General features: G+C 37.3%; 2 protein-coding genes across 12 annotated transcripts in view; both read left to right on the top strand.

The window, feature by feature from the left end:
- Positions 1-21,232, top strand: part of UBR5 (ubiquitin protein ligase E3 component n-recognin 5) — an 86,102-nt gene extending 64,870 nt beyond the window's left edge. For 9 of the 11 annotated variants that reach the window (XM_015617689.3, XM_015617686.3, XM_015617685.3 and 6 more), the window contains 25 exons: positions 308-431; positions 1,026-1,137; positions 2,184-2,315; positions 2,937-3,194; positions 3,543-3,811; positions 5,858-6,069; positions 6,432-6,662; positions 8,448-8,521; positions 9,091-9,263; positions 9,363-9,476; positions 10,017-10,237; positions 10,898-11,018; positions 11,111-11,209; positions 11,479-11,722; positions 12,296-12,407; positions 12,929-13,073; positions 13,354-13,484; positions 14,358-14,418; positions 14,704-14,879; positions 15,248-15,332; positions 16,289-16,444; positions 16,820-16,933; positions 18,257-18,401; positions 18,980-19,065; positions 20,163-21,232. In XM_015617689.3, coding sequence (XP_015473175.1) covers positions 308-431; positions 1,026-1,137; positions 2,184-2,315; positions 2,937-3,194; positions 3,543-3,811; positions 5,858-6,069; positions 6,432-6,662; positions 8,448-8,521; positions 9,091-9,263; positions 9,363-9,476; positions 10,017-10,237; positions 10,898-11,018; positions 11,111-11,209; positions 11,479-11,722; positions 12,296-12,407; positions 12,929-13,073; positions 13,354-13,484; positions 14,358-14,418; positions 14,704-14,879; positions 15,248-15,332; positions 16,289-16,444; positions 16,820-16,933; positions 18,257-18,401; positions 18,980-19,065; positions 20,163-20,375 — 3,808 coding nt within the window. In that variant the 3' untranslated portion in view covers positions 20,376-21,232. The other 2 variants (XM_033512368.1, XM_015617695.3) reach the window with 2 other exon arrangements.
- Positions 21,233-26,223: 4,991 nt separating this feature from the next.
- RRM2B (ribonucleotide reductase regulatory TP53 inducible subunit M2B) overlaps positions 26,224-26,535 on the top strand; it is a 17,485-nt gene continuing 17,173 nt past the window's right edge. The window contains exon 1 of the mRNA XM_015617697.1: positions 26,224-26,340. Coding sequence (XP_015473183.1) covers positions 26,239-26,340 — 102 coding nt within the window. The 5' untranslated portion in view covers positions 26,224-26,238. The remainder of the gene's footprint in view (positions 26,341-26,535) is intronic.

The following is a 26,535-nucleotide window of genomic DNA, read 5'->3' as shown; positions in this document are numbered from 1 at the left end:
TTTATAGACAGATATGTGGAAAGTACAGAAAGGAAACTCTTATTGGTTAGTAAACTGCTACATTACCATCATTGGTCAGTGGGGCTCACCACCCCCCTGACTTTCTCCTGCAAGGAAAACAAGGAACACATAACAACACCTGCAAGGCTGTTTTGTGTTCCTGAGGATTGTTTTAATTCCTTCTCATGTTTTCCCCAGACTACTTTCTCAGGGCCAGCCTGAGAAGCTGTGCGGCCTGTAATCTGTACAGGCACTGTGGTTCAGATTTTAGCATCCATATATATATATATATTATTTTTCTTTTAAGTTCTAGTCAGTCTCAGTCATCCTACATAATAAGGAATCCTCAGCAAAGACGAATCAGCCAGTCACAACCAGTTCGTGGCAGGGATGAAGAACAAGATGATATCGTTTCAGCTGATGTAGAAGAGGTCAGTTTTCTTTTTTGTACTTTGTTTTTTCTTCTCAGTATGGCACACCTAATGCATTAGTCAATGCTTTAACATCTGAACCTGAAATCCTTGCATCTGATTTGAAAAAGATGTTAAGTAGTACTTGATGAAATCTTACAGTGCTGTAAGCATTTTTAATAGAACTTAGTAATTGTTGTTTTCTGTTTTCTCCTTGTTAAAAAGTTAGTCTTTCAGCACATGGCAGCTATTATGTAGATTTGGTTACATCTATCTCTGAGCTAGAGGGTTTTTTTAGGCAGATGATACCTCTTCAGTATTTAGAAGCTAATTACCAGTTTCGTAGTCAGTTTTATCCTTGCAGCATTAAAATCTAACGTCCAAGGCTGTTTTATTTGTGTATGTGATTTTTTTTCCCCCCCACAACACTATAAACTGTATAGCCATGTACAGCTACTGTGGCTGTAAGTTCATTTATTGTTCACATCAGTTCAATTTTGAGGTAATCTTTCTCAGATGTTTTTTTTTAAATCAGACTTTGCACTCTGTTTTGGAAAACATGTAGATGCTCTGATATTAAAGATAGTCTGGCATAACATTACGATCTCTTTCCAGGTTGAGGTGGTTGAGGGGGTGGCTGGTGAAGAAGACCATCATGATGAACAGGAAGAACATGGTGAAGAAAATGCTGAAGCAGAAGGACAGCATGATGAGCATGATGAGGATGGTATGTATAATGCACATCCTGCACATTCACTGCTTGAGTGAGAAAACTATGCATGAACAAGAAAAGCGTCTTTGGGGTCACCAGTGATAATGATTTGGGAGATTTGCATGAGTAGAGGAAATCCAAGGGTTCCAGACTGCTCATATTACAGAAGGAGATGTGTAAAATTAGAGATAACATGTAGTAGACAAGTACATGAACTTTTTTTGGTTAAGAAGAAAATACTAGGTTCCCAGAGGTATCAGATGTTATTATGTTCTTGGTTAACAATTTATTTTATCTTTTGTATTTGCTACTGTAAAACATTGTTGACAATTGGCCAGTGTCAAACCATGACAATGGCAGGTGTGTTCTCAAAAGCAATTTGAATCCTGGCAAGGTAGTTCTCAAACTAATCACGAAGTACTAAATTATGGTTCAATATTTTGTAGACATAATTAATCCTATGTGAAAATGTTTGAAATTAATATGACTTGTCTTGTGTTACTTAGTTTGGGATTAGATGACCCAAAGCTATGATTTTAAAAAAAGTTACCTTCTTCACTTCCTGACTGTGTTTTGTGTTTCCAGTCAATCCATTTACAGTACAGTAAATCTGTTTACTGATTTGCTGAATATTCAAACATTTCATTCTTAAAGCTTAACACTGGAATAGAACCTGTATATTTAATAGGTTTTTTTAAGTTTTCAAGTATTTCTTAAATACTAGTTGAAACAGCATATGGTAAATTGTCTTACTACACGTGTATGAAGAGTTGTGGAGTCTTTTGGCTGGAGTGACTTATTTTGAATCCTAAAAGCCTTTATTTTCACTGTGTGTTGAATGTACACATACAGTGCAGAGTGAGAGTGGGTGACTAATTGCTGGAAAATAAGAAAACATTCTCCAGGTATTGTTGAGTGTCTGCATTGCTTTTATGACCCCCCTGCATATCCATTAACTTATTTTATAGTTAAGAGTGTCTGGGGTTTGTTTCTGTCTTACATGAGTCACTACTGTGTTTCCAATTTTGTCTTCTGAACATGTTTTGTCCATTGTTTTATAGGCAGTGATATGGAGTTGGATTTGCTAGCTGCTGCTGAAACAGAAAGTGACAGTGAGAGTAACCACAGTAACCAGGACAATGCCAGTGGGCGCAGAAGTGTTGTCACTGCAGCTACTGCTGGGTCAGAAGCAGGTAAACCTTTGGGTCTAATCTACCTGGTTAAATTAAGATACTAGGAGTAAATACACTCCTCCTTCCCCAGATTTCCTGTTTTTCCTTTGCTGTAATAGTAAGGTACTGTACAGACTTTTTGGAAAAGGAAATGCATTGAGATGTGACCTACATTTTTTTGCTCTTGCAGAGCATCTGCATGTGTTAGAAATTACCTTGTGCTCTTGTGTAGTGAAATGAAATGTTCTCACTTATTTTGAAGTGTAGAAGTTTAAAACAATGGTTTATGGTTTAAATCAGTACACAAAATATGGGCACTCATTGTACAGGTTTTTGAGAGCAACTGCCTTACTGTCCAATTTAGAAACACAATTTTTAGAATTTTTTTCCTAGGGGTAGATTCAATAAAGAATTTTTAAATCAAATTACTTCTTAATTTATATTTTGAAGTGTAAGTAAGCTTTTTCATCCCACCTGTGGAGAATTGGCAGTATGTTATAAGGATAATTTATTGAATATTTTCAATAATGGTATTTGAACCTTTTTAGGATAGTGTAGTTTCTGATGGAAGGAGTCTGCTGTGCTGGCATGATACATGTATATATGCACAGGTGTGGAGTTATTGCTTTTTGTTCTCAACAGGAGCTAGCAGCGTTCCAGCATTTTTTTCTGAAGATGACTCTCAGTCAAATGATTCCAGTGACTCAGATAGCAGCAGCAGTCAGAGTGATGACATAGAGCAGGAGACCTTCATGCTTGATGAGCCTCTGGAGCGAACCACAAATAGCTCCCATGCCAATGGTGCTGCACAGGCTCCCCGTTCCATGCAATGGGCTGTACGGAATACCCAAAACCAGAGGACTACCAGCACAGCTCCCTCTAGTACATCAACCCCAGCAGGCAAGTCTGACTGAATTGCATGCATGAATGCCAGCTAGCTCTGGCTTTGTTCCTTTCTCTGTTTTTTTTTTATTCTCTTAAGGATGAAATCTTACCTCTTTGTTGTACTGCTGGCCTACCTTGACTGTTCCAGTTCTAGTTTTGAATTTAAAAAAAAGGAAAAGATCTGTTGCAGTTAAGATCTGAGTATGCTTACTGTAGTTAGTAATTATTTGCTAGTTAGAGTTGTGATGTCAGTAATATTTACCAGTTTATTTCTGTAAATCTTAATGAAATCAATCAATACACAAATGACATAACAAGGATTAAACGAGTTCATTAATGTCATATTTTTTTTTTTATGTCTAGCAAGTTCAGCAGGCCTGATTTATATTGATCCCTCAAACCTACGTCGGAGTGGTACCATCAGTACCAGTGCTGCAGCAGCTGCTGCAGCCCTTGAAGCCAGCAATGCAAGCAGCTATTTAACATCTGCAAGCAGCTTAGCAAGAGCATACAGTATTGTGATACGGCAGATATCTGATCTGATGGGTCTGATCCCCAAATACAATCACTTAGTATATTCCCAGATTCCAGCTGCAGTGAAGCTGACTTATCAAGATGCAGTTAACTTGCAGGTAAGAACATGGAAATTTTTGTAGAAAAAGCATGATTTTGATACAACTGGGGTTTTTTTAGGTAAAATTATAGAATTATTGAGATTTAAAGTGACCTCTGCATATTGACTAGACTAAATTTGAGGATCAACAGGCAGAAGCTGCTCAGGACTGTCTGGTTAGGTTTTGAATATCTCCAAGCGTGGAGATTCCATAGCTGTTCTGAGCAACCTGATAAACGCTTGACAGCTCTCACAGTGAAAGAGGATTTTTCTTGAGTTTAAAGGGACTTACCAAGTATTTCAGTTTGTACCTGTTGCCACTTGTCCATTCACTGTATCACTAAGAATCTGGCTTTTTGTACTTCATACCTTTTAATCAGGTATTTTTACACACTGGTAAGATCCTCCTGAGTTTGTTTTGTCAGTGCAAAGTGTTCTAGCATTCTCAGCCTCTTCTTATGTTATGAGAGAGTGTGGGTTAAAGTAACTGTGGTTACTTATTTCATTAAATTGGTAGTATTTCACATATATATATTCCTTCAAAAAAAGAAACTTAAGTTGATTATGTTTAAACAATGTCTGACTGGTATTTAATTAATAGTTAAGTCAGAATCGACTAGGGATTTCTGCTAGGCATCTATTGCCATATTCTGTTTGACATGGAGTGTTGAGTCTTTATAAGAAGAAAGTTATAAAGGGCCAAATAATTAAATGAGATAAAATATTTGTATAGGTAAATGTACTGTTCACTGTCCCTTCCTTCAGAGACATGGTCATCTTTTCCATGTTACACACATATTTTTTATATAGTGTTCTTGATTGTCTGTTTTTGAAAGTCTATGTAAAATGCATCTGTAGAGAAAATACATGTCAGACAGCAGTCTTCCACTTTGTGTATAGACATTAGTTTCAAAGACTGACAAGGCAGGAGGGACTCCAGAGTGTTCAGAAAGTATGTATCAACTTGTACTTGGGCATAGTGTATAGGGTAAAATTATGTACTGAATTTAGTATAGGAGACAGCTGTCAGAATAACACAGCTGTGTGGGGGCAGGAAATCAAGGGATGCTATTTTCTGTTAGCAGTGCTGTGCAGGGATGTGGAAACCTGCTGACAATATATTTACTTGTAATTGAGCCACATGGTATTTGTATGACTCTGTTTTCACAGTGTGATGGAAAGAAAAAACTTCGGATTAGGGAGAGAAAGGTTAGAAAGATATTCTGGGATCAAACACTAGGATAAACAAACAGGGAAGGAAATGAGTGTAGATTTCTTGTGGAGAAGGCTAAAACAATTTTCTGTTCAGGAGATTCTTAATGGGAAAAGTGAAGAGATCTGTCCAGCTAAGGCAGCAAGAGGTTTGTATTAGCACAGGAAAGCTGAATAGTGGAGGTTTCTTTGGACACAGAAAGGGGGTTGAGACAGAATTTTGTTAGTTTAGTGGATCAGAAGTATGAGGGATGTTTTTGAAGACCAGAATGCAGAGGAATGAAGAAAGCAGACTGATGTTAGATCAAAAAAATCCAACAAGGTCAATGGAATTAGCAGATGGCAAGAAAAGCACGGTGCAGAGCCAGTAGTGGGAACAGGTGAAACAAAGAGGAGACCAGGAAGTGAGACTTGTATCCAGACATAGTTCTCTGTGCAGGCTTTAACTTTGTCTTCACTGAGTAATTTGCAAGGGGTGAAGAATGGTGGAAGATCTGGCTGATGAATTCCACAGTGGGATGAAGGCTGTTAAAGCTGGTAGAAAGTCAGCAACTAAGCTGAAATTGCCAAGTTGTGAGTACCTGGGAGATGCTGAGTGATCATAAGGGGAGGAGTAGAAGAGATGCCCAAAAGAGAGAGAGATGGTAAGAATGCTATATAGATAGCAAAATGTTAAGTGACGAGAGCTACATACCACCACAATAAATTAGTGGTCTCATCAGAGCTCTCAGAAACATATCATCGGTAATTCTTGAGCATGCTTTTACAGCCTCTTTGTAATCAATCAGGAAGACTTCATTCTTGTAATCTAGTTCTATTGTTTGCAAAACCAATTAAATCTCATTTTCTATAGAATTATGTGGAAGAAAAGCTTATTCCTACTTGGAATTGGATGGTGAGTATCATGGACTCCACTGAAGCTCAGCTGCGTTATGGTTCAGCATTATCATCTGCTGGTGATCCTGGGCACCCAAATCATCCCCTCCATGCTTCTCAGAACTCAGCTAGAAGGGAAAGGATGACAGCCCGTGAGGAAGCCAGCTTGAGAACACTTGAGGGAAGAAGGTATGAAAATAGTTTGATTACTACATGCAATATGAATTATCAGTTTTATAGTCAAATGTTATTCACAGACATCTTAGGAATCTAATTTTGCAGCACTGGAATGTAGCTACTGTTTTGATTTAAGTTGGCTTCCTGTGTTGGTGCTACTATTTGGTTTATTTTGACATACTAGATTCATCTTGAGCATTAACTGTTTACAATGTTCTGCATCTGAACTGCTTGTTCTATGTTTGTAGCTTGTTACCACTATTTTCTTATGGAGTTCATTGACATATAAATGTTCAAATACAAGGCTTATAAATAAAGTATGTGTTCACCTGTGATGCCTGATGTCTCTGTATTCAATCCTTTTCCCTCACTAGACGTGCTACTTTACTCAGTGCCCGTCAGGGAATGATGTCAGCACGTGGTGATTTCCTGAACTACGCACTGTCCTTGATGCGTTCCCACAACGATGAGCACTCAGATGTTCTTCCTGTTCTAGATGTCTGCTCACTAAAGCATGTAGCATATGTTTTCCAAGCCCTTATTTATTGGATTAAAGCAATGAATCAACAGACAACATTGGATACTCCTCAGCTGGAAAGGAAAAGGTATTGAGGTTGACTCCTAGAAACAAAACTTAAATAAAACTGGCGTAAGCCCTTTTGTTTCAGTCATTGGCATTGTTCCTCAGCAACTTATATAAATATGTGCATTAATCTGTATGTCTGTGTGTGGATGTGTGTAGTAACATACTAGAAAAAGAATTTCTATAATGGTGTATAATGTGTGTTTGATAAGCCTGTTGCAGTACTCTCTTCACTTCTTTTTATGCTGTAAAATGCTTTCTTACTGTTGAAACTTGAGTTGGATTTTTAAATCCAGTTTAAAAGACTAGGCAGTAGCAGTGCCTCTAGAAGCACTCAGGACAATTTCTCAGTTAATGATGTGAGACATGCATTTGGCATGATAACAACTTACTTAGATAGTTGTCAAACATGTTAGAGATGACATTGGAGAAAATATCATTGTCCGATATAATGGGCTTTGAGGTTTTGTTTCCATTTGGTCATGTGCATTTTCAGACTCACCTGATATTTAACACACAATAGGGAAATCAATAGCTGAAAATATCCCTGAGTTGAAAAACTGCTATTTCAACTATGACATTTTACAAGGTGCATTTATTATTTTTTTAAATGTTTTAAGTTTTCTTTTTATATTTTTTTTTTCATTTAAATGCCAGTTAATGCCAATAGAAATGTCCACATGTTGGCCGTCTACAACATCTGTTCTCATTTCTTACTGGGTTTTTAGGTAATGTACTAAGCAGTCCTAGTCAGCAGTTAAATGCAGATCTTTGCCCCTTTCTGCTCCTTATTTTCAATACTGCAGGTCAAACTTACCTTTCCATTTTCTCTACAAATTTAGTAACTGTAAAATATGAGATATCGGTATCTTAGATATATTTTGGACTGCTACTTCAGTTGCAATACTATGTTCTATTTATCTTAGTAACCTAAGGTTTGTTATGACCTCAGAAGTGTACCAGAGGGGGCTGTTACCAACAGTAGTTTCCTCACAAGTAAGAATGATACAGTACAGTAATCAAATTTTTGTACTGACTGACTTGAGTTGTTACAGCCACAGCTTTAACCCTCTTCCAGGCAATAACATACTTCCAGAAGCTGCTTTTCCCCCCCAAAAATTAACATACTGAAAACTGTCAAATAACTGTTCATTAAAGAATTATGAAATTTGCATGAAATGCTTTTAAAACTATGAAGGCCTAAACCTTTTCAGTTAAAAGTGAGTGGTTCAAACCACAGTTGCTTGTGTTAGGTGACGTATTAGCAGTCTGAGTGAAATGAATTTCTATCAGTCTTCATCTAGTTTCAGAACACATTTCACAATGCATAAACTGCCAGAAATTAATACTAATCAGAGTTCTTGACAGAACAGCAGTATAATACATTGAAATCACCTTTTCTAATTTGCAGCTTGCAGACTTATATTTGGAAATTACAACAGTGAGATTATTTTAAAATTTTGGAATAGTATTCACTTGCATATTTCTTCCACTAATTCAGGGTTCCTAGCATTTTGTATTGATACAGTGTTTAAAACCAGCATCACTGCCCAAAAGCTGTACCTTTTAAGGTCAAAATTGGTAGGTGTCCAAATGGCTCTAAGGGTAACCGTGTGAGTGATGTAGTGAGCATGTAATGAGAAGATCTCTACGGTACTTCAGTCTTAGTTTTGTTTTTGTTTTGTATAACTCTTAAGTACACTTCCTGATTTTGCTACAGATATACATGTTTTGCCTACTAATTTCTTCAAGATGATTGACTCTTTTCTTCTGTTTTATTGTGTTGTTTTGGGTGTTTTTTATTAAGAACTCGAGAGCTTTTGGAACTGGGTCTTGACAATGAAGATTCAGAACATGAAAATGATGATGACACCAATCAAAGTTAGTATACAAAAATTGACATAGCATACAAGAATGGCAGACTTTCTTAGTGCTTTTTCCCTTTAGCTAGCTGAGACTTTGAATAAGTTTTGGTGCTTGTATATGTAAAGTTGAGTTTTAGTAAGATTTTCTCTGCATTGTTACTTTACCAAATTTATTCTGCCGTTGCCTATTTCATTGCTTCTCATTTCAGGGCTGTCTTTTCATCTCCTTTCTCACTAAACTGTAGCATTTCTGCCCTTACCTACCATTCTAAATTAAAATTTGAATCACAGTTTAACTGAATTTTTTGATCTGATGAAACTGTGCTGAAAATGGTAGAACGTATATTCCTACATACAGTGTAGGAGTGCCTGTTCAGTAAAGCTAGGTATAGGAAAAAGAACAAAAATGATAACTAAGCAAATTAATAAAGATAACAGCATTTGCAGAAGCATCCTGTAGAAGTATCAAACTTGCAGAGATTCTTCTCTAGTTAGGTAGCTAAGAGGGAAGAATATTAATTTTTGGCATTTTATACTCTTCGCCTTTATAACTGTGAAAACTGATTTGAAATCTCTGATATTTAGGTGCTACACTCAATGACAAAGATGATGACACCCTCCCAGCAGAGACTGGCCAAAACCATCCATTTTTCAGACGGTCAGACTCTATGACGTTCCTTGGCTGCATTCCACCCAATCCTTTTGAGGTTCCTCTGGCAGAGGCCATCCCCTTGGCAGACCAGCCACATCTATTACAGGTGACATCAGAGATGGTGTTCTGGAAGAAAACTGCAGTTTGCTTTTTCATTCCTCACCGAAGTATATTATTGACCCAGAACACTTTTGTTGCTTTTCAGCCAAATGCTCGCAAAGAAGATCTGTTTGGCCGGCCCAGTCAGGGTCTGTATTCATCCTCTGCCAACAGTGGCAAGTGCTTAATGGAAGTTACAGTGGATAGAAACTGCCTTGAGGTAAATAAAGCTTTATTGTTTTAAACAATATAATAATTTAAACTAGAACCTTCATTCCTTAAAAAGACACTTCAATGTTTCAGAGAGAATTATATGTAGCTTTTAGAATGGTAATTTAAAAACCAAATGCCTGTGAAAACTTGAAATCTTTATGAAAAGTATTCTTAATGTAGAACCTTGGTGATTATTGATTTATTGCAGCTTTCAGGTAATATTTTTAAATGCAGCTGTACAATTCTGAGTTTAGTTTGGAGTGCTAATTATATAATTATTTTTGATAAAAGTATTTAAATCTTCTTATAGTCTAGTTGATTTGACTTGCCTTCTGGCAGAATGTTAATTGGCAAGCATATGAAATGCAAACATACAGTGGGGAAAATATTTTCTGTATTTACTGAAATTATTAAGGTCACTGTGTTTTAACAGGTCAATTACTGTGTTCACTCCTGTGTGATTTAAAATACACATCTATGAATATATGTGCTGAAAAAGCCTTCCAGGCTGCATTGAAAGTGCAAGTAAATTTTCCTTCTCCTTTAGGTTCTTCCAACTAAAATGTCTTACGCAGCCAACTTAAAAAATGTTATGAGCATGCAAAATCGGCAAAAGAAGGAAGGGGAAGAACAAAATGTGCCTACAGAAGAATCTGAGAGTTCAAAACCAGGGCCTTCAGCTCATGATCTTGCAGCACAACTGAAAAGCAGCTTGTTGGCAGAGATAGGATTGACAGAAAGTGAAGGGCCACCCCTCACGTCTTTCAGGTAGCTGAGTTAAAAATTACTCATTGACATATTACTGCTCTGATAAATGTCTGTTCGGGACTCTGGAAAGTTTTTTCGTTTGCATTTGTAGTTTGCTATTCAAGTATTATTATTACTATTAGTATTATTACTATTATTATTATTACGATATATTACTATTCAAGTGAATAGTTGAACATTCTTCAAAGAGGTGCAAACTGTAGACAAATTTCTTTACTCCCTGGCTTCCTGCTGCATACCTACTGTGATGTCCTGGGTAGCCAAGCTGAGCAGTTGGAATCGACAGCTTGCCATCTGTGTCTGGTGGTGCTGCCCACACTTAATGCAGTTAGGGATTCAACTGTCCTCACTTCAAATTATGGCTGTTGTAAAGGAAGTAAAGGTCTTGGTTGATGGGAGACCAGTAACAGTGAATTCCACATAACAGCAAAAGTTACAGGCTTTTGTAGTAATTATCCTTTGGAAGCAAGACCTGTGTTTCTGCTGAAACTAAGCAGCTTCATGTGCTTTTGTCCACAGACTTAGCGTACTGTGTTGTTGTTTAGCAGGAGTAAAAAACTTAATTGAAGGCAGAGGGTTAAGAAAAAGTTGAAGTGCACAAAATATGTCTGAAATTTAACTTGATTCCATGTATCTGTCTTTTTTTCTTCTCTCTGTCAGGCCGCAATGTAGCTTCATGGGCATGGTTATTTCTCACGACATGTTGCTGGGACGTTGGCGCCTTTCTTTGGAGTTGTTTGGTAGAGTATTCATGGAAGATGTTGGAGCAGAGCCTGGATCGGTATGTATTTCTCAGTGTAAGGACAATTCCTCTTACAACTAAATTGTGACTCTCCCTGATTATTCTGATTTTTTTTTTTTAATTGTTTTTAGATTTTGACTGAATTAGGTGGCTTTGAAGTAAAGGAATCGAAATTTCGCAGGGAGATGGAAAAACTTAGAAACCAGCAATCAAGGGATTTAACATTGGAGGTAAAAAATGTTAGTTTATCTTTGAATAAACTTTCATTAAAAGTTGAATTATTACAGTAACTTGATAGGAGGAGTTGTATTTCAGAGTTTGTAAGCAGGTGTCTTAAATCATACTTTGTGAGTTAGGTTGCAATTAGTCTGTAGTTTTTCCCAGTCTCATTGGTATTTTTTGAATGTATGCAACAGTGTCCAGAAATCTGTTGTAAAGCTGAAAGTTTCTCAGTATGATAATTTGTAAAGAAAGAAATTTTTTGGTATTTTTTTACTAGGTTGATCGAGACAGAGATCTTCTAATTCAGCAGACCATGAGGCAGCTCAACAATCATTTCGGTCGCAGGTGTGCTACCACTCCAATGGCTGTACACAGAGTGAAAGTTACTTTTAAGGATGAGCCCGGAGAAGGCAGCGGTGTAGCACGAAGCTTTTACACTGCTATTGCACAGGCTTTTCTGTCAAATGAGAAACTGCCAAATCTAGATTGCATTCAGAATGCCAACAAGGGTACCCATACAAGTAAGTGATGCACAACAATTAATTTCCAGAAAATATGCATTAAAACCTTGGGTGCTTTTTTAATGTAGAAATACGTGGCCTTGTGCCAGAGACATCTCTTGCCAGCTCAGCCCAGAATCCATAAAAATTATGTGTTAGTTCTCTGGAGCAAGGAAATGGCTTGATCCCACCATGCTTTCAGAAACAGGAATCTCTTGTTTATGTCACCACAAGAGTCTGCTTTAGACATATTCAGATTTTTTGACTGTCCTCTCCAGCAGAATTGTCAAGATTTTAGCTATTAAGAGCTTATACATTTTAATATGGCTGCTCCATCTGACTTTTCACAAACCCATTTTAATGTTTTTGAAAGTATATATAAACTCTTAAATTATTTTGTCATTTTTAAGTTGGTACAAACACTTCAGGTCATTCCTTAAGTTTGGCTGAACCAAATTACTGCTTCAAGTGAAGTAGTTCTGTCTCATTGATGTCTTTCAACCTCTTCTAAAACTTGGTCTTCCTTACACTGAAACGTGGAGAGAGAAAGGAGAGAGAAATATAAAGACATTTATGAAGTTTTTTGCCCTTCAGGTCTGATGCAGAGATTGCGAAATAGGGGAGAGAGAGATCGGGAAAGGGAGCGAGAGAGAGAAATGCGGAGAAGTAGTGGCTTGCGAACTGGTTCTCGGAGAGATAGGGATAGGTAAGTGACAAATCTTTAACTTGATGAAGATATTTTGTCAAACACAGTAATTGCCTTGGTTATGATCAGGAAAGATACTTTTACTTTCTCCTGTTAAAGGCTTTTTCAGGAGCAATTTGCAATGTAATTTCTTGAAATTCAGTCTCTAGTTTTAATTCTTCAAAGAATTATTATACTTTCTTTAGCATTAATAGATTATGTCTCCACCACAGGCCATCAGTCTCTTGTGCTCAAACAATAACAAAAACTTGTGTACTAGATAAAATTGTGAGGTGGTTTAGAAATGACAATGCCAATGGTAGCATGTCTGACTGCTGTATCCAAAACATGAGTAATACTAAAATCTCTGGTTCATTTTAATTCTCTCTTTCTGATTCATTCTCTCCAAGCAGCTATGAGCAACACTACTATTCCAGCAGTAAAGCTAATGCTAATATCAATCTGTGTGCAAATAATACTGTTCCAGAGGATTTTTGCATTTTTCCTCTGAAATGAGTACAAACTGCTCTGATTATCTTAAGGGACTTCAGAAGACAACTGTCCATTGACACACGGCCTTTTAGACCAGCATCAGAAGGAAATCCTAGTGATGACCCTGACCCTCTCCCAGCACACAGACAAGCCCTTGGAGAACGGCTCTACCCTCGTGTGCAAGCAATGCAACCAGTAAGACATCCCTAGTACACTTAATCGTTGCTTTTGTCATCTTGTAATGTAAAAATTTATTTCCTTTTCCATGATTGAAATAATTGAAACATAATTTAAAGCATTTGAACATGTAAGACTGATTTTATTTTCTTCCTCATTTTAAGATTTTGTTTCTCTAATTCATTGTTTAGTTTAGGAGGTATCTTGTAATGCATTCTCTATTTAAAATACCAAAACTTTCATAAAATTGTATTTGAAAATGAGAGAATAGTAAGACCTATCACTTCTTTATCCCCAGGCATTTGCAAGTAAAATCACAGGAATGCTGTTGGAATTATCTCCTGCTCAGCTGCTTCTGTTACTAGCTAGTGAAGATTCCCTTAGAGCAAGAGTTGATGAAGCAATGGAACTCATTATTGCACATGGCAGGTAAAGTATCAAAATTGAGAACTGATTTTGTGGCCAAAGCATTTGTGCTGTTCTACATCTAACTCCAGTACATGCAGCTTACTCCTTAATAGTCTGGGTATTTTTCTTTGGACAAGTGACTTTTTGGCTTTGGTTTAATCTGTTATGACTGGTTTCAGAATATGACAGTTCCTTATTGAGAGCAGCCCTGCTGAGAAGGACTGGTGGATGAGAAACTGGACACGAGCTGGCAGTGTGCCAGATGTGTTCTGGGCTGCATCAAAAACAGTGTGGCCAGCAGGTTGAGGAAGAGGATTCTGCCCCTCTGTTGAGATCTCACCTGCAGTGCTGCATCCAGCTCTGGGGTCCCCAGCAGAGGAAGGACGTGGACCTGTTGGAGCAAGTCCAGAGGAGGTCACCAAGATGATCAGAGGAATGGAGTACCTGTCTTATGAAAAAGGGCTGAGAGAACTGGGGTTGTTCAGCATGGAAAAGAGAAGGCTTATGGGTGACCTAATTGTTCATTCCAGTCCCTGAAGGGAACCAACAAAAAAATGGAGGGGGACTCCATACATGAGCATTTAGTGACAATTCAAGGGGAAATGGCTTAAGACTGAAAGAGAGTAGGTTTGGATTAGATAACAAGAAGAAATTGTTTATTGTGAGGATAGTGAAGCACTGGAACAGGTTACCCAGAGAAGCAGTAGATCCCTGGAGGTGTTCAAGGCCAGGTTGGATGGGGCTCTGAGCAACTTAGTCTGGAGAAAGCTGTCCCTGCCCACAGCAAGAGAGTTGGAACTAGATCTTCAAGGTCCCTTTCTAACCCAAACCATTCTATCACTCTGTGAGTCTGTGATGGTGAAGTTAATTCTGTCTTTTTATTCCCTTTTCAAGGGAGAATGGTGCTGACAGTATATTGGATCTTGGATTGCTAGACTCTTCAGATAAAGTGCAGGTAATGACCTGTTGTACAAAATTTATGTAAGATTCCGTTTTGTTAGTTAATTTTAAAACTGGAAGCAATTGGAAGCCTTCTTTATCACATAAGACAAAGTTCTGTTTAATCATTTTCTTTTGAAAGGATTAACAGTAGTTAGTCAAAAGTATAAAATGTCATCATTAGGAAATGTCACAGGAATTCTTAACTGATTCAGGTTCATCGGGTCTAGTAGCAAATAGCTTGATGTGTGTCAGTAACTGGAATTAAGTGTGTTAATTGCTGTTTTGACTTTCAAAATAGGAAAATAGAAAGCGACACGGATCCAGCCGCAGTGTAGTAGATATGGAATTAGATGATACAGATGATGGGGATGATAATGCACCACTTTTCTACCAACCTGGAAAGAGAGGTTTTTATACACCAAGACCTGGTAAAAACACAGAAGCAAGGCTGAATTGTTTCCGAAACATTGGCAGGTATGCTACTATTAACTTTTTAGTCTGAAAAAATGTGAAAGACAGTCATGCACAACACCAGAGAGAATACCGATGATTCAAGCTGGAAAAAACATCATTTTTTTAATGGTCTCTATTCCTCACACTGAGGCTAAATAGTGGGGAATTTGTATATGCCAACTTGAGGTTTCTTGTCCTGTTAAATTTTCATTTTTTATTCTTCTTTTCTAAAATTATGTATGTCCATGATTTTCATTTGTTACTGATAAATTTGGAAAGCGAGCTCCAGCTTAATTCTTAGAATATTTGAACTCTTAAATGTGAATTTGCTGAAAGATCTCTAGTGTAATTTCTGCTGTACCAAAACAAACTCCAAACATTTTTTTCAGAATCCTAGGATTGTGCTTGTTGCAGAATGAACTATGTCCCATCACATTAAATAGACACGTAATCAAAGTTCTACTTGGCAGAAAGGTAAGTTTTTAATTAAGTTTAAGTAAGTTTAATTAAAATGAAAAAAATTTTAATTTCCTGTAATTATGTAAAACCTCATCTATAAAACTGTTTTTTTCCCCCTAACCACATATGCATTAACTAGCTGAGTTGACACTGGAACTGTATGGAGTTCTTTAATTTGAGGACTGTTAATTTTTTCATTTCCTAGGTTTTGAACAGAGTAGATGTACTAGAAGTCAGGTATTTGACTAAGATGTAATGATTTCTATTAGGTTAGCATTCAACTCTCTTCAGAAACTACATACTGTCTCTGCTTTTTTTCTTCCTGAAATTCATAAATGATAATGTTAGACAATGCTAGACAATAGCTTAAAGAAAAACTTATATAAATATAAGTTATATTTATAACTTACAACTTTATGAATACAGCTTATTTTTCTGGATATTTGAGAGAACTTATGGAATTAATTTGTAAATAAAATTTTTGTCTCAGGTGTATGTATAATTGAATTCAGAGCAATAATTACCTAAACTTTTGACCAAAACTGCTACCCCAGCCCCGTAAAAACTAGTAATGTACAGCACATTACATTTGATGCATTAGTACAAACTTAAACCAACTTTTGTTACTGCTGGTCTTTCCTTAAATCCAGTTTTGATCACATAATCAGTTATCCAACATAGTATAATATTTAATGAAAAAGAGTTAATGGCAGAAATGACCTTTAAATACCCCCAGTGTCTTCCAAGAGTGATTGCCTTCTAATTCTTCTCTCTTGAGGTTTTTCTTGTTTAGTTTGTATTCCTTCCAGTATTCTAATGTACCTTCTAAAGCAGACTGAAAGTAGGAGTTTATCTGTATTTATTTCTATGTGTTTGTATCCTCTGTTGCTAGTGCATAGGTCTGGTACAGATCACATAATTTTGAATACATTCTTAAACACTTCGTTGTTTCAAACTTCCTTTTTTTATAGGTGAATTGGCACGACTTCGCTTTTTTTGATCCAGTTATGTATGAAAGCCTTCGGCAACTTATCCTCGCTTCCCAGAGTACAGATGCTGATGCAGTGTTTGCAGCAATGGATTTAGCCTTTGCAATAGACCTGTGTAAAGAGGAGGGCGGAGGGCAGGTAAGAACAGCTAAATCTGTGGCTCTGTGGTTTCACTTAGAGACCTGATGCAGGTTGTAGTGTGTACATAATCCATGCTCTTCTCAGGTGGCAGATAAAACATTTTACTCTTCCTGGATTCAGTGCAGTGTTCTTAGACATTGAAGCCTGGATTTTTTTTTTTCTTTGAAGATGATATATAGCCTAACATAGACCCTGACAACTGTAGTCAATCCTAGGGAATCTTTAACCTATAGTAATAAATTTTGCTTGGCTTTGGAGGTATATTAAGCAGTAAATCACTCTGCAGCATATTGTGGTGGTTGTAATAATCTCATTTCCTTTATATCTCTTTTCTTCTTCCCCTTTTTAAATGTTCTTATTTCTTTGCCATAGGTTGAACTTATTTCCAACGGTGTAAATATACCAGTCACTCCTCAGAATGTATATGAGTATGTCCGGAAATATGCAGAACACCGAATGCTGGTAGTAGCAGAGCAGCCTCTACATGTAAGTCTTTAGTGGAGTATTTTTAAAAAGAAGAAAAAAAAATCAGTAATATTTCAGTCAGTTAATGATTCTCCTCATTGTGGTGTTGCTAATCAGGTTTCTTTAGTCTTGACAGCTTGATTAAAAGTATTTAATTTTTTTTTTGTAATTGTATAGCTGTTTATGCAGTACTGTGAAGATTGAGTACTTTGAGTAATTTATTTTATAGGATGAAAGATAATGTATTTTATAGTGGGTCTCATTGGTTAAATATATATGTTCATTCCTTGAGCTCAGATGGCACAAATCCATTTGGAACTTTGGCTTTGTATTTGGCAGCTAATTTGTTCTAATAATTTATTACCTTTGATTTGTTTGCATCCTTGTTCTAAGAAAAAATCATTTATAAAATCATTTCTACTAGCCTGGCAAGAAACATAAAAATTGAGAAGAAAACTATATTAAAAATGATTTGCTTTTTTTAAGCCCTTGTCAAATAACACTTACGGAATAATATATTTTTGTAGGCAGTTAATGAAGGCCGGTCTGTCATATTTTGCTACATTTAAATTTTGTTGCTTGCGCTCATTGTGGTTTCCTGCTGCACAACTGAGATTGGGGAGCAGGCTGCCAGATAGCCTCTCTGCAGCTGAGGTCCAAATTCTGACAGAAAGAACATGTTCCTGAAATTAAGATACTTGATCTCTGTTGATCATATATCTTGATCTTGATGCATGTATGAATAGTTTGACTCTTGTTTATTTTAGAAGTTGAAAACCCTTACACTTGTATTCATTTTGGAATTTTCTAAAGCAAATCGATTCATAGTATTCCATTTTGAATATGGAATTTCTATCTTTTCAGGAAATTACTTACTTATATAGAACATACGTGTGTGTGCATGTATGTGTCTGTGTGTGTGTGTGTGTGTAATACTTTTGAAGCAGAGTTGACATGTGTCTGAGGAAGCAAAGTAAAAGTAACATGGAAGATGTGTTGTTGTTGGTTGTTTTTTTTTTTTTTTAAATTCTTATCAGATTGATTCAGCGCAGCTTAGCAAAATACCTGAACATTCTAGCATTAAAAGAGTGCATTTGCTTCTGCTAAAATACTAGCTCAAACCATTACTGCTTTCTTTTGCTCTAGTAGGTATGGTTTAAAAGTTGCTGCAGTTCTTTGTTTCAGAAGATCTGTATCTCAGATAATAAAGCTTTAAAAGAACAGCTTAGAGAATAGTGAATCTTGAGTTAAAGGGGATTTCACATGAAACTTTCCAGTAATGCATTTAAAGTCAGTCTTAAAAGTTACAGAGTTACAGTGTGCATTTTGTGGTTTTCACTTAAGGCAATGAGGAAGGGGCTCCTGGATGTACTTCCAAAGAATTCATTAGAAGATTTGACAGCAGAAGATTTCAGACTTCTGGTAAATGGCTGTGGTGAAGTGAATGTGCAAATGCTAATCAGCTTTACCTCTTTCAATGATGAATCAGGTATGAAATAACTTCATCATAAACAGAGTTGCAAGTATAACTTAACACTGATTTTCTGTGTGTAGTAGTTACCAGCATTAATCTTAAACTATCTCTTCAAGTCTGTTATTAGTTAATAAGCCAGTGAAAACTGTAATAAAGTTATTACTAGGGATATTTTTTGACATTTCTTAGAAAATACTTACCTTCAGTTAAGGGAGGGTGGAGAAAGCAAGTTTTCCCACTTTGCTGTCACTAGATGTTAAATACATGGATTGCATTACTGGTAGCATATCTTTCTTGTGAAAATTCTTTAGAACTGTGACAGATACAAGTCTACTATTTCTTACATAATTTTTAAACTGCATTTAGTTGCCGTTGGGCTTTTTGATAAGGAGGGAGGAGTGGGAGAGGTACTGAGTTATGTTAGTGTTGGCCTTACATTCAAAGCTATTAGTTTTGAATTTACTAGTCTCCAATAGCAGGACTTTATGAATGCGATTGTAGCTGAGATCCAACTTGCAACACACATAAAACAGGTCTCTTAATATAACTATCTGGTGTAGAGGCTGAATTGTATACCTTTTTATTTCACACAGGAGAAAATGCTGAGAAGCTTTTGCAATTCAAACGTTGGTTTTGGTCCATAGTTGAGAAGATGAGTATGACGGAAAGACAAGATCTGGTAAGTTGTCCGTTCCCATTGGAAACATGCAGAGGAATTGGCATAACTGTTCTTAATGGTTTCTACCTGCAGAGACTTTGTGAAGAGTTAAGGTAGCAGAGCAGGGTAGTAGGCTTGGGTAAGACTGTTGGTTCTGGAAACAGCAGGTGTGAATCCTAGACCTTCTTGTGGCTCAAAGTAAGCGTGGTGTGTCCTTCCCCCTGTTCAATAGGTCTCTTAGAGCTGAGCAGTTCCACTCTGCACAGCTGCTCTTAAGATGACTAATTGTGGCTACTCAACTGTGTTGTGGGCTGTTAGGGTTTTGAGGTTGAGTTCCCTTCATGGATCATCTACTCACCTGACTTCTGTGTATCCTGAGGCCAATATGTGTGTCCTCTCTGTAAGATGTCAGTAATACACCATGTCCTTCTTAAAGCCCTTTAGAACTAATGAGAAGCATGAAAGAATAAGATACTGTTCAGGGGATTTTATTTTTAAAAATTTTCCTGTAAATTGTATTTGCTGTACACTTCTTAAAACTGTTTTTAACTTCCTGCTCTTTGAGTACTCTCTCTCCCTTAGAGCCTGCTAAAAGGAAACAGAGTACTCTGAAAAGTGGAAACCCCAGAGCACATTTTTCAAGGAGTGCCTGTGGTTACACCTTGGTGGTGTCTCAGTATTTCACACTTGAGATAATAAACCAAATACTCTCTGTTGCTTCCTTTTGTCTGTACCAGTACTACATTCTGTAGTCTCTAACTGGTTTGTGAGAAATTCCTGACTCAATTTGTATTGTTGGCAATCACCATCTTCCCAGATGGATTTGGAAACATGTCATTTACTGAGGATTTGTTGATACAGGAAAATTTCGAGTACTGTTTTTACCAGTTTTATGAATGAGCAGTTGAGGAAGGGAAGGAAGCTACTACAGAAACAAGTAGCATGATTGTGGAGTTTAGTTTGGCATATTGAAGAGAACATAGTATGATCAAACTTGCTGTGGCTGTGCAGTTATTTTTTAACCTATCCCTACACAATTTGTACACACATACAGTTTGTAAGCAGTATGAATCTCAGCCTAGTAAACCATAATTTTAAATGCTGTCTTCTTTTTTCAGGTTTACTTTTGGACCTCAAGTCCATCATTGCCTGCCAGTGAGGAGGGATTCCAGCCTATGCCATCCATCACAATAAGGCCACCAGATGACCAACATCTTCCAACAGCAAACACTTGCATTTCTCGCCTTTATGTCCCACTCTATTCCTCTAAGCAGATTTTGAAACAAAAATTGTTACTCGCCATTAAGACCAAGAATTTTGGTTTTGTGTAGAGTATAAAAAGTGTGTATTGCTGTGTAATATTACTAGCTAAGTTTTGTAGATTTTTCCATTTGTCTATAAAAGTTTATGGAAGTTAATGCTGTCATACCCCTGGTGGTACTTCAAAGATTTAAATGCAAACATTCCTGTACTAAATTTGTAATATAAAGGCCTAAGGAGCACTAGCAATATGTGATTGCAGCAGTTTGCTAGTCAATAACTCCTTTGCCTAACCCCAGCCAAAGATGACAGCAGAACAATATAATTTACACTGTGATTTATCTTTTTGCTGAGGGAAAATATGTAAAATGTTCTGAAAATTCACTGCTGCCTTTGTGGAAAGTGTTTCAGCAAAGGTTCTTGTATAGAGGGAGTAGGGAATTTCGAAATAAAAAATTAAGTATGTTCTGTGTTTTTAACTTTTTTTTTAATGGTGTTTAATTTGTGGTTGGCTGCAGTTGTGTATCATGTATATTGAACTTGTAAAAAGTTCCTGACAGCTCAGATCCCGGAGTAGGGATTGTTCACTTATGAAACCACTTCCATTGCAATTTTTGTTCTATTGCATTGAACTCTGGCACATCAGATACCATCACTAATATTTTGCATGTAATCTGTACCTTTAGTGGGTTTTTTTCCCTGTACATATTTGATGAGGCCAATGCACAGTATTTCATAGTTCACAATCAACATTTTTGTATCCTTGTTACAGTGAACAGACAGTCAGGAGATTGTTCCACTACCAGTTCTAACCCAACACTTGTACTACATTATCTAACTATGTAAACTCAGCCTGGGCACTTTCTGGTAACTGTAAAATGTTTATAAGATCATGATTATTGAAGATACATTTTTTGGAAAACTTTAATGTTCGTGAGCTGCTTAACTTCTTTTGTATCTAGCCTTTTTTTAAGTATCTTGTTACAGTTTTTTAATAAAGAAATTACAGACAAAATACCAAGTCATACTGAAGAAACAATAGTTTTTATTTATTAAGCCATTTATACTTTAGCATACACTAAACATAGTTGTTTATTAAAAATCTGAATTTTGTACCTGAAAAATTGATACGCAGAAGACTTTTAGCCCACATTTTACAGTTAGCAGAGAATCCTGAAAGAAATGGGCCAGGCAACCCCTCCTTTAAACAGAATTGGTTTGGAGGAAAAGTGGCTTGTTCTGAAAAATCTCAAGGCAATTAGGTTAGAATAAAATTCTCAAACTTCATTGTAGTGAGTTCTACTGTATGTTCACTTTTGGAGTGATTGGTTGCTTTTGGGGAGGGCAGTCTTTGACTGTAATCCAGGACTTCTTTTCCCTAAGGCTTCAGAGATTTTTGAGAGTTAGAAATTGGTTAATGAAGAAAGGAGCTACTTTTTCTGTGTCAAATTTATGAAAGCTTAGCAGACTGAAGAATTGAGGGATAAGAGCTTTTGTGGTGGTGATGTTCTTTCTTGCTTCTCCAAGTCCATTAGTCCATGTTAGTGTTTTTTTTCCCCTCCCTTTTGTTGGGAAGAGGTGAAGAGATATTCCGTCCAAATCCCAGTGGAACTCACCTTTGCCAGAGCTCATTTGGATTTTCCTTTCTGCCAGCTAGTTTTAGGATGACCAAAAGTTACCTACATCTGATTTTCCAAAAAGCCTGTTTGCATCATTTATTTAGTTGCTAAAGGTATGGAGTATAGTTGATACCACAAATTCTGATCACCAGTTGCCAAATTGATGCTGTTTTCTAAGTAAGTCAGACTGTTTCAGGCTTGTGTAGTTAAACTGCAGATAGATGTAGAATTATTTCTGCAGGTACTAATACTTCCTCTAAATTGATCATCCTAGAAAAGGATAGTTTCAGCATATGAGGATTGGAGTCTGTTCTAGATTTCCTGTTATGACCTCCAGCGTATCTTAAGTTAAAAACTGTATTAGATTTTACTATGCTTAAAGAGAAAAAGCAGTACAGCCTCACAAATCTAGGTAGAGGCATTTTAGTGTAGAGAAAATTCATACTGGTATGGCTGTTCTCTTATACTAAGGGGAGGATAAGTTACAAAGGTACAAAGCAATATCTAATTTATACCTGGCTATCAAACTGCTGTGATTATTTCTACTACCAAAACTGCCTCAACTGTGTCAAGTTAGTAGGAAGCAACAAAAGAAATTGTTTAGAATAGGCATCAAAACTCCAGTCTGTACAATAAAGCTCCCTCCCTCACAAAGCTTTGTGAGGTTTGATGTATTAAGAAGTATCCAAGGCCCTTGGATGAAAGGCCATATATACATGTAAAGTACTGTATATATATATATGTATTGTGTGTATATGTATATAAGTGTATGTGTATGTATAACATATAAATATATGTTATATGTATATATATTTCTGTATATAGCTTAAACATTTTTTAAGTCCTGTAATGTATAGCTAGACAAAAGTTATGCAGATAGCACAGTAGTTCACCATATATACACACACAAGGCATTCTGATAAGCAGAGAGGGAATTTAGAATGATACATGCTGTCGTCACTGACTTGAAATATGTATGTAGCTTTATAAATAGCTTTTTTTCCTCTGTATGGTATATTTAAACTATATTGAGATTTTAATAAGAAAAATGTTTATTAAAATCATACACCTCCTCTCCCTTTGACTTAAGCCCTTCTGTTAGTTCACTTAAAATGTGGTAGAGAAGAAACTAGTTAAATTCTGTAATGTTTGTACTTTCTTAATAGTCTAATTCCTTAGCTGTTCACCATTGCTGAAAGAGGAGATAAAGGTAGCTACTAATAAAATGTTACGATGAACTACTAGAGTAGGTCCTAATCTGAATCTAGGGGAAAACTGATACTTTAGTGCTAATTTCTGTGACTAATTCTTGGCTTTCTTTTGCTTAGCTAGCTGATCCAACACAAGGTAAATCACACACTCTGGTTTTGATAATTTTCCAGGAATGAAAAATGGCCAAGTGGTCTTTCCCACCTGTGTGGTTTGAAAGTGATTTTTCTTTCCTGCAAGTTAGTTATTTGGTCACTGGATAACAAGCAGTGATAAAAGTATAAACTGTCAAACTTGTGAATCCAGACAAATACCCTTGCACAGCAGCATTCGGAGAGGCAGAGAAAATGAAATTTTCCTCAATTCTTAAACAATGTTTATCTTTGTATGCAATTGTGCACATCATACAGACCTGCTATTTTTCGAAATTTACTTCCATGCATCTGAAGAGAAGTGTGTTGTGAGCAGGACTGTACCTCTCCATGGGAGTTGGTGTGCAGGTGGGATAAGTTCCCAGCCACCACCAACCACCTCCTGTGTGGTTGCTTCTCAGGAGGAGCTGGAATTGAGCACAGCGCCTGGTCACCCACAACACCACGTGAAAGATTGTTCACTAAGTTTGTATCAACCTCCTCCTTTCTTATACTTACTGCTGTACCCTAACTCCCTCTTTATAAGATCACATAGCCTGTGGATCATGTATCTGTGTGCATCTGTAAAAGCCATTCTGAGCTGCTTCTGTGTCCATGCTCTTTGCTTCACTGACCTTTGGATTTTTCTGACTTCCTCTCTGTAAGGCAAACTGTGGATACCTCGCTCAGTAGCTCTGATTCCCTTCCTCTTTTCAAGCTTTGTAGGATTTGACCTTTTTTCTGAGCCTTCAGTTTGCCTGTTTACTCACTGGTCTGCTAAAATCAAATAGAAAATTCTGCATGTCCAGATTAACTGTATTTCAGCATATATGCCATTAGCTTATTCTCAGGTAGAATGTATGTCCACACGTTAAAATGCGTAGGTGAATGGGTCATGTGAAAGCTTCAGTGGTTACCTGGAACTCAGAGTGCTGGAAGTTTCCACATGCTCTCCGTGGGGAGGGTGTGAACAGGCTTCACAACTGAAATGTGGCCTCTATCACAGTACAGTCGTTGCTCATCAGGACTTTGGTATCTTCTGGAGCTCTGATGGATCCTTTTCTAGTTGGAAATTACTTTTGTGGCTTTCATTTGCAGCTATTTGTGATTTGCTGAATTGAGAGGCATGGAAGGGTTTTAATTTTTTTTTTTAATATTTTTAATGGATTTTTTGTGGAGTTGTGTAAGAGGATACCTTTATGTCTTGCTTGAAGCACTATCCTGTGAGAGACTATTTTCCCCCTTTGTCAGTGGCTTAATATAAACATATTTTTTTTGTCTGGTATCACCACAAACTACTATTATAGTAATAGACTATTTGGTATAACAAGAGGCAGTTGGTTGTTCCAGGCATTTCAGGGCTTTTCCATAATGGTGAAACACATCAGTATCCCTTTGCCCAGTGGCAATGGCAGCTAACCAAATGAGTATGCTTGAATACTGTAGTCATGGAAACCTACTGGAAAAGAGATTGTTGCCACAACCTATGGTAAGGTTTCTCTGAAAGGAGACTGCAAGGAGACTTAAGAAAATTTTAAGCTTTAGACTATTGAAATTATTCACAAATTGATTTTATGAGAGTGAACAGTGCTAAGCTAAAAATCAGATTTCTTTAATAACTTTAATTTATAAATGAATATTTGTCAATTTATCTGAAATGGCATTTTCATATACAAATTTAAACTTACAACCCATTTTAAAAGGCAGCCGAGTAGTCCCCCAAAAAGTAATACCTTTTGAGGGATGGTAGAAAAGAGTTATTATGGTCAAAGCAGTGATGACTACATTTGCCAGGGCAGGACAGCTGCCACAGCAGTGAGGAACTGAGGGATGAATACAGCTTCACCTGTCAGGCAGCGTGTTCTAAATAGGACATTGTAGGTACAGCAGAGTAATCTGAAATCTTGCAAAATTGTGCATAATGCTGTATTTCATTTGTATGTGCTTGTCTGTATTTCAGTGTTGTGTACACAATTTAATTTTTATAAAACAAAGCTAACAAGTTGGTAGATTTTTGTAGAGGTGGGAGAACAGCCACATGCTGTTTGGTTAATCCTTTCCTTTCCAGTATTCTTTTTTTGTGCATCTTTAGGTACCATTTAAGTAGGCATTTTCTGTGCATAATAAGTGCAGGTGGTCAAGAAGTTATCTCCAACTACTTGAACAATTTTCTGTTGCTCATTATCTTAATTTATGGTAGATCTTAATGCGTGTCAGGACAAGGCATTTCCTTATTAGGGAATTCTGAAACAGTAGCCAGGACAATCAGATTTGGGGGCTAAGACAACTGGTAGGCAAGTCAATGTCATTTAATACAAATAGTCTGCTGTTTGTTGGTTTTGGTCCAGAAACTCATGCATCTCCTCCTTAAACCACCAGCAAACTCTGTGTTGCACACACCAATAGAATTTGTCTGTAAGTAGGTCAGTTTTCTTTGCTCTGTATCAGTCAGTGATCCTCTAATTGCTCTGGACAAAAAGCTGGAATCCCTGGTAGTCCGTATGCTTGATATGAGTGGAGCTGTTGTTGGACGTAAAGATTAAGCAGCTTGTATAGGTATCTCTGGGAAATAAAGCTTAAAGGATGTCTCAAGAAGTAACAGTACTCAGGTAGCAGCAGATATTGTTGATGTGAATCCACCTTTTCTCATTTAGTTTTTGTGTGTTCCTGCTGTGCTTTTCAGTCCGTTACTGCTCAGGTACGTGTTTCTGCTCCTCAGAAAACTCCATGAAAGAAAACCAGAGCTGTTCTTGTGCTTAGTCACAGATCTCCCCACGGAACTTTTCTTATCCCTTGCCCTGAGGCTTGAGTGTCTCTCACAAGGCATAAAAAAGCCGCAGGAAACAGATGCAGTCCAGAGGAGCCCAGCTGCCCTGACTCCCCCTTCGCATGCTTGGGGATGGAGACGGGGGAGGTGTCTGTCACCGTGGCAGACAGGTGCCTTTAAAAAAAAAATACCCAAAATTCTTAAGGGCATGCACTTAAAGCAACACCGAAAGTTACCTTTTTGGAAGGCAACACCGGAATCTTTTGAAGCTCTCTCCGTTTGCAAGAAGGGAGAGAAACAAGTATCAATGGTACATTCCCCGACGGGCCCTCAGCGAGCGCCTCCAAGCGCCACAGCTCTGTGTTTGTTATGTAATTAGTGAGGCCTCCCCGGGGGAGGAGCGGCCTTGGCCATGGCCGTTCCCCCTTCCTCCGCCGCCGCCCCTCGCCCTGCGGTCCCGCCGGCCATGGGCGAGCGCCGGGGGCCGGCGGCGCTGCAGGAGGCG

Source organism: Parus major, chromosome 2 (assembly GCF_001522545.3).
Source record: "Parus major isolate Abel chromosome 2, Parus_major1.1, whole genome shotgun sequence".
NCBI classification, from domain to species: domain Eukaryota; kingdom Metazoa; phylum Chordata; class Aves; order Passeriformes; family Paridae; genus Parus; species Parus major.
The sequence above is the reverse complement of the archived record's forward strand: the minus strand, read 5'-3'. Positions and strand labels throughout refer to the sequence as shown.